Source organism: Fistularia commersonii, chromosome 5 (assembly GCF_037954325.1).
Source record: "Fistularia commersonii isolate RoL2024-O1a breed Wild chromosome 5, RoL_Fcom_v1.0, whole genome shotgun sequence".
In the NCBI taxonomy this organism is placed as follows: domain Eukaryota; kingdom Metazoa; phylum Chordata; class Actinopteri; order Syngnathiformes; family Fistulariidae; genus Fistularia; species Fistularia commersonii.
This window is the reverse complement of record NC_141288.1, coordinates 7,344,404-7,352,939: the sequence shown is the minus strand read 5'-3', so window position 1 is coordinate 7,352,939 and position 8,536 is coordinate 7,344,404. Positions and strand designations below refer to the sequence as shown.

General features: G+C 43.7%; 1 protein-coding gene across 1 annotated transcript; it reads left to right on the top strand.

Moving 5' to 3' along the window:
* Positions 1–482: 482 nt before the first annotated feature.
* LOC147233980 (uncharacterized) lies at positions 483–6,174 on the top strand. The gene is made up of 3 exons (XM_086147386.1): positions 483–627; positions 1,035–1,193; positions 5,831–6,174. Exons 1-3 carry the CDS (start codon positions 483–485, stop codon positions 6,172–6,174), a joined length of 648 nt encoding a protein of 215 aa, XP_086003512.1.
* Positions 6,175–8,536: the final 2,362 nt, after the last annotated feature.

Sequence of the window (8,536 nt, the reverse complement as noted above, 5' to 3'; positions counted from 1 at the left end):
TTCCTACCTGAGGCTATCAGACTTTTTAATTCCTCTCCCTTCAGCTGCATGGAATCTTCTAATCTTTGCACTTAAGACCTTAAAACACTTTATAGCCTTGACTTTGACAGTTTATAGTTTTATTTGTATTTCTTATTTTCCTCCCTTTTTTACTGTTTATACAATTTCCTACTATTATTTATTATTGTTATGTTTTACTTGAAACTCTGGCACAACAATTTCCTTCGGAATAAATAAAGTTGTTCTTATTCTTATTCTTATTCTTATTCTTATTCTTATTCTTATTCTTATTCTTATTCTTATTCTTATTCTTATTCTTATTCTTATTCTTATTCTTATTCTTATTCTTATTCTTATTCTTATTCTTATTCTTATTCTTATTCTTATTCTTATTCTTATTCTTATTCTTATTCTTATTCTTAAACTGCAGTTAGCTGAGGCCCGAGCCAAAACAATTAATAATGAATAAGACTTGATGGGACATGCCGAGCACCAAGGACCACCTGTGCCCCCAAGGAACAGTCTGGCAGAGGCACCAGCAAGAAATAGAAGGAGAATACCACCCCCATGGCGATCCCGCCCCCAAGGTTAATATTGGCAAGACGACTGGGAGGAGCAGGAATAGAGGTGCCTCTGGAATGCGGGAAGTAGTGGACAGGCAGAGCCAATGCATCCATTGATCTTGAACATCTGTGGGCTGGTAGACACTGGAGCCACATACTCCACCCTGAACATGCCATTGCCAGAATGCACCCTTTCTAGCTGCACGATCTAATTGGTGGGCTTCTTGGGGACACCGCAACATCTGCCACTAACTAAACCACTGGATATTGACCTGGCTGGACAGAAACTCCAACACTCCTTTGTGCACTCTCCAAAAACGCCTGTCACCCTCTGACCCTGAGAGGGACTTGTTGATCGCATCCAGAGCGACCATCCTATGTTCACCTGATGGTATAACAGTGACTTTCCCAGACATTTGGTCCCATGTGGACAAACATTGAGAGCACATGGGCAGCACCTGATGTCCCCAGTAAACCCCCCACCTGCTGACATCTACTTGATGAAACTTGAACCAGGTGGAGGAGTGGAAGAATTTTTCCAATTCTGGAGGCCGTGGCTCGAAACTCTGCACCCCTACCGCGCTCCAGCCGACCCCCTCCACTGTACACTCTTTTATGACAGGGAAGGCAGTGATGTCTGTGCGGACAAGTTTTAATCAACAGAAGGTGAGTAATGGAATTTACCCTCCAAAAATGTGTATCCCAGTCTAAAATTTCATTACAGATCATTCAGGCTAAAATGTAAATATGTTTTAACATTTAAGTAAAATTAAATAAGACTGGAATGGCAGTAAAACATTTAATATTTCATGTTTAAAATGTGTTCATAAATGGTTAAAAACAAGGTTTAATCTTATCTAAGGTTTTTGTCATTTATTTGGGAATCGTGCTTTTAATCGCCGCAAGCTTCTGCGAAACGTACAGCTCAACATATGCTTTTGTTTGCATTCGAACTTGTTAAGTGTCAATATGGTCTTCATCTTCTTCTTCTTTCGTCTTTTCCCGTCAGGGGTCGCCACAGCGAATCAACGTTCTCCATCTAACCCTATTCTCTGTATCTTCCTCTCTCACACCAACTACCTTCATATCCTCTCTAACACGTCCATAAATCTTCTCCTGGGTCTTCCTCGAGACCTCTTGCCTTGCAGCTCCAATTCCAGCATCCGTCTACCAATATATTCACTATCCCTCCTCTGTACATGACCAAACCATCTCAGTCTGGCTTCTCTGACCTTCTCTCCAAAACATCGAACATGTGCCGTCCCTCTGATAGACTCATTCCTGATCCTATCCATCATGGTCACTCACAAAGAGAACCTCAACATCTTCATCTCTGCAACCTCTAGTTCTGCCTGCTGTGTTTTGGTCATTGTAACAGTTTCTAGTCCATACATTATCGCTGATCTCACCACTGTCTTGTACACCTTTCCTTTTATTCTGGCTGAAAGTCTTCTATCACATAGTACCCCTGACACTTTTCTCCACTCATTCCAACCTGCTTGGACCCGTCTCTTCACCTCTTTTCCGCTCTCTCCGTTGCTCTGGCCTGTTGACCCTAAGTACCTGAAATCCTCCAGCTTCTTGATCTCCACTCCCTGTAGCCTCACCATTCCACCTTGAGTTCCTCTCATTCACACACATATATTCTGTCTTGCTGCGACTAACTTTCATTCCTCTCCTTTCCATACCTCCACCTCTCAAGCTTTTCCTCTACCTGTTGTCTGCTCTCACTACAGATCACAATGTCATCCGCAAACATCATGGTCCATGGGGATTTCTGTCTAACCTCATCTGTCAGCCTATCCATCACCATTGCGAACAAGAAGGGGCTCAGAGCGGATCCCTGATGGAGTCCCACCTCCACCTTGAACTTCTCTGTTACCACTACAGCACACCGTACCAGTGTCTCTCAGCTAGCATACATGTCCTGCACCAGTCTAACATACTTCTCTGCCACTCCAGACTTCCTCATACAATACCAGAGCTCATCTCTTGGCACCCTGTCATATTCCTTTTCTAGGTCTACAAAAACATAATGCAGCTCCCTCTGGCCTTCTCTGTACTTTTCTATTAGCATTCTCAATGCAAATACTACATCTGTAGTACTCTTCCTTGGCATGAAGCCATACCGCTGTTCACAAATGCTGACTTCTGTTCTCAGTCTAGTTTCCACTACTCTTTCCCATAACTTCATTGTATGGCTCATCAACTTTATCCCTCTATAGTTGCCACAATTCTGCACATCCCCTTTATTCTTAAAAATAGGCACCATCACACTTTGTCTCCATTCTTCAGGCATCTTCTCACTCTCTAAGATCCTGTTGAATAATCTAGTCAGAAAATCTACCGCTGCCTCTCCTAGACACTTCCACACCTCCACAGATATATCATCAGGACCAACTGCTTTTCCACTCTTCATCCTCTTCAATGCCTTCCTCACTTCACTTTTACTAATTTTTGCTACTTTGTGATCTACAATAGTCACCTCTTCTACCCTTGCCTCTCTTTCATTTTCCACATTCATCAGCTCTTCAAAGTACTCTTCCCATCTACCCATCACTCTTCTAGCATCTGCCAATACATTTCCCTCTCTGTCCTTAATCACCCGGACCTGTTGTACATCCTTTCCATCTTTATCTCTCTGTTTCGCAAACCTGTATAGATCATTCTCAACCTCCTTACTATCCAACTGAGCATACAAGTCATCATACGCCCTTTGTTTTACCTTTGCTACCTCTATCTTTACCTTTCGCCGCATCTCCCTGAACTCCTGTCTATTCTCTTCAGTCCTCTTAGTATCCCACTTCTTCTTCGCTAACCACTTTCTTTGTATACACATCTGCACTTCCTCATTCCGCCACCAAGTCTCCTTATCTACTTTCCTTCCAGATGACACACCAAGTATTCTTCTACCTGTCTCCCTGACAACACCAGCTGTTGTTGTCCAACATCTGGAAGCTCACCCTGACCACCCAGACCCTTTCTCAACTCCTCCCTGAAAACCATGCAACACTCCTCCCTTTTCAGCTTCCACCATTTTGTCCTCTGCTCTGCCTTTGTCCTCTTCATCTTCCTTGTCACCAGAGTCATCCTACAAACCACCATCCTAGGCTGTCTGGCTACACTCTCACCTAAAACTACTTTGCAGTCACTGATCTCTTTCAGGTTACCTCGTCTATACAAGATGTAGTCTACCTGCGTGCTCCTACCTCGGCTCTTATACGTTACCCTATGTTCCTGTTTTTTTCTGGAAAAAGGTATTCACTACAGCCATTTCCATCCTTTTTGCAAAATCTACCACCATCTGTCCCTCTGCATTCCTATCCTGGATACCAAATCTGCCCATCCCTTCTTCATCCCCTCTATTGCCTTCACCAACATATCCATTGAAGTCTGCACCAATCACCACTCTCTCATTTCTGGGAATATTCTGCATCACTTCATCTAACTCATTCCGGAACTTCTCCTTCTCTTAAGATTCACATCCCACCTATGGGGCATAGCCACTAACAACATTGAGCATCACACCTTCAATTTCCAGTTTAAGACTCATAAGTGTATCTGACATTCTTTTCACCTCTTGGACATTCCTTACGAACTCCTCCTTTGATATAACTCCTACTCCATTTCTCTTCTTGTCAGTATCATAATAGTACAACTTAAAGCCTGCTCCTAAGCTTCTAGCCTTACTACCTTTCCACCTGGTCTCCTGGACACACAGTATATCCACCTTCCTTCTCTGCATCATGTCGACCAACTCTCTACCTTTTCCTGTCATAGTCCCAACATTCAAAGTCCCTACTCTCAGTCCCAGACTCTTTCCTTTCCTCCTCTCTCTGCTTCCGAACATGCACTCCTCCTCTTCCTCTTGTTCTTGTTCTTCGACTCACAGTAGCCCAATTTCCATTAGTACCCTGTAGGTCATCAGTACCAATGGCGGTCGTTGTTAACCCGGTCCGCGACCGATCCGGTATGGTACAGTTTTGGTTGACTTGCATGTTTGGTTTTGGCAAAAGTTTTACGCCGGATGCCCTTCCTGACGCAACCCTCTGCATTTATCTGGGCTTGGGACCAGCACAGGGAGACACTGCTCCATGCTCCCCCAAGGCAGGCTTGGAGAGACATAGGCCAGTGCTGCCCTGTGGCTGCATGGCATTTTCTTTAATTGTATTGGTTGATGTAAACTTAGTGTCCAATCCCATGCGTGAGGGCGGGATCTGAATGAGGAAGTGGAATAGAACATCTAGGCGCGAGGCATTCGACTGCTGCATTTGCCCGAGGGAACTTTGTGAAGCTAAGCTGAAAGGAGAATGGTCATAAAACATTGTGGATGCAGAGTCTACGTTGCTGTTTTCGACTATTTAACCCTGTGATGAGTGAGTTCTCGATGTATATGATTTTTATGCTTAGACGATATGTTTAAGTGCACATATGCGATGCTAATCGAGCGTTAGCATTGTTAGCATTTTACCGCGAGTTAATTTCATACTCTGTATGTAAAGTGAGCTTGGATGAATATATGAGACTAATTGGAGACTTTTAATGCTCAGTGGACCGAGGGGAATTCTCTGGACTCTTCTGCTGAGGCTTAACCGATGAGTTTCACTGAGTACACTTCATAATGCCATGATGCCAAGTCATTGCCAACCCGTTTGCCGAAAGGGAATCGCATGGTGATGGACAACGTTTTACTATCTATTGCTTCTGAACCAAAAGGATTTGTGAGTATATCAAAGCACATGCATTTTATTTTGGGGCTTGTGAACAAATGAAGCGGCCATTTTCTGGTTTTCTGGTCCAACGAACCCGAGCATCGAATCAGGCCTGCCACAATTGAACTTTCTGAGAAAAACAAAAAGGACTTTAAGGTTATGGTTTTTGAACTGAACTGAACTTGAAGGGATTTACATAGTTTTTGAATATGTTAATGTAGTTGCAAAGCGACAAATTCTCAAATGAACGCACTACCAATTTTATTTCATTTTTCTTTCTTTTAATTTTGTGAAACTAAAATTTAAACTTGTACTTAAAGAGATCTGTGTTTTGTCTTAATTCATATTTTCTCCTTAGGAGATGGAGGCACTGCCATAATTAAAAAGCAGAAATAAGTTTAAGTTTAAAAAAATTAGTATTATTGTTTCTCCTGTTAACTACTAAAAATTTCACCTAAGTAACGTTCCCAGGGCCCCACCCATTGTACTATCACTGCATTAACTAAGAGGTTAATACCTAGCTACTTGGGTTGGGTGCTACAAATGTATATGTAGGACAGCAAGGCGTAGCAGCTACCTCCAGGTTAACAAGCGATCAGCTCCCATGGTACATGATGAGTGACTCCTCCCTTCCTCATGTGTCTTTGGCCTTGGCCCCTGGCCATGAAGCGTGGGAACTTGGGCCAATGGTAAAGAAATTCCAAAATACTGCAGATTGGGAAAATGCCAAAATCCCCAAAATCAAATATTCGCCATCTACCAAAACGTATCGCATTCTGACGGAAGTAATTAAATACCGAGGTGTGTTAGAGCATCTCACATTGACACAAGGACATGGTAGAGAACTGACTGACCATGACAAAGCTGGAGAAATGTTGGCAATGGAGGGGCTGAGGTAGATGGGACCCTTTGACGTTGGGTTCTGCGCAGACGTAGACCCAATAAAGTTACAAGTAGACAAATCGCATCCAATCTATCGTAAGCAATACCCATGGCTAACAGCCGCCGACTCAGGAATGGAAGAGACATTGCTCTCGTTATGGGACACGGGCATTATCGAACCGTCCACTTCTGACTGGATCACTCCCTTAAGGCCAGTCTTGAAGGCAAATTTGAGAGAATATAGGATGGCACATAACCTAAGAGCTATTAATGACGTTACAACCACTCCTGTCTTACCGGTTCCAGATCCCCACCGCTGTCTACACGCTCTGATATCACTCATTCTACCTGTTTCTATCCTGCACATGTCCTCCTGAGAATTGATAGCAGCAAATCAAAGCGTAATACCAAAGAACTGGCATCGGGAAAAGGGAGATGCCAACCCTGAACCTTGCTTGTCAGCTACAGATCCAACTTACATTGACTCCATAGGAGTCCCGAGAGGAGTCCTAGACCAACACAAATTAGTCATTACAACGTCCAGAAGTTGGGCAACTATACCAAGGCTGGATGTGCGGCCATACATGAGCAACTCAGGGCCACGTCCCTAATGGCTTTTCAGAATCGTATTGCGTTAGACATGTTATTGGCAGAAAAGTCAGGAGTATGCGGTATATTTGGTGACCCATGCTGTACATTCATTCCAAACAACACGGCCACAGGTGGGAAACTGTCGATGGCTTTGGACGGCCTGCGCAGGCTCAATAAAAAGATAAAGGACCATTCTGGAGTAGGTACCAGTAAGTGGATCGCGTGGTTTAACGTTTTTGGAAAATACAAGACTCTAGTGGCCTTTAGTCTTATTTCTCTAGCTGTGTGTACTACATTGCTTTTTTGTTGCGGATGCCGCTTTATTCCTTGCACTCGCCAATTAATCATTCACTTAATCAACAACGCTATAGAAAAAGATCATATGTTAATCCAAAGCGAAGGTCGCACTTACATATACGACGAACAACAACAAGAGGGGGTGATTCTGAAGTGATTTTTTATGTACCAGAAATGTACAGCTTAAAATGTGATGATTGTTATGATTTGGGGTTGCCTCTTTTGAAGAGGCCAAGAGGGGGAATGAAGAAAGTAACCCAGAGATAGTGGAGAAAGAAGGTGATGGACCTAGGCAAAGTGGAAAGAAGACGTAGGGTGGAAAACAACTGCACACCTGGAAGACCCTGTCACGCCTCCTATGAATATTCATGTAACAAGTGTATGTAACATCCGGGCAGGGACAGAAGGGTGCTTTTTGCTGGATACTCCAAGCATAAGACCTGTTCACTGCAGGCGCTAGGGAAACAGCATAAGTCCAGGCTCCTGTATTAGATGATTTTGTATTAGGGACTTTTGAAGAAGCTTTGCTTAATAAACACATATATCTCAATTGATCCATCTCGTCTTACTCTCTCCTGATTTCCACGACTTCACTTCACATCTAGAAAGAGAGCTACAGATGCTGTATTTGCTTTGAGAATGCTAACAGACAAGTAAAGAGAAGGCCAGAGGGAGCTGCATTGTATTTTTGTAGACCTCGAAAAGCATGTGACAGGGTGCCAAGAGAGGAGCTCTGGTATTGTATGAGGAAGTCTGGAGTGGCAGAGATGTATGTTAGACTGGTGCAGGACATGTATGCTAGCTGTAAGAGAGTGGTGCAGTGTGCTGTGGGGGTAAGAGAAGTTCAAAGTGGAGGTGGGACTCCATCAGGGATCAGCTCTGAGACAGGCTGACAGATGAGGTTAGACAGGAATCCCCATGGACCATGATGTTTGCAGATGTCATTGTGATCTGAGGTGAGAGCAGAAAACAGGTTGAGGAAAATCTAGAGAGGTGGAATTATGCTCCGGAAAGGAGAGGAATGAAAGTTAGTTGCAGCAAGACAGAATATATGCGTGTGAATGAGTAGAACTGGGATGGAACAGTGAGGCTCCAGGGAGTGGAGATCAAGAAGTTGGAGATTTCAGGTACTTTGGGTCAACAGTCCAGAGCAGCGGAGAGTGAGGAAAAGAGGTGAAGAGACGGGTCCAAGCAGGTTGGAATGGGTGGAGAAAAGTGTAGGGGCACTATGCGATAGACGACCATCAACCAGAATGAAAGGAAAGGTGCACAAGACAGTGGTGAGACCAGCGATGTTGTATAGCCTAGAAAATGTTATATTGACAAAAAGACAGGAGGCAGAGCTACAGGTCGCAGTGATGAAAATGCTAAGGTTCTCTTTGGGAGTGACCAGGATGGATAGGATAAGGAATGAGTCTATCAGAGGGACGGCTCATGTTAGATGTTTTGGAGAGAAGATCAAAGAAGCCAGACTGAGATGATTCGGTCATG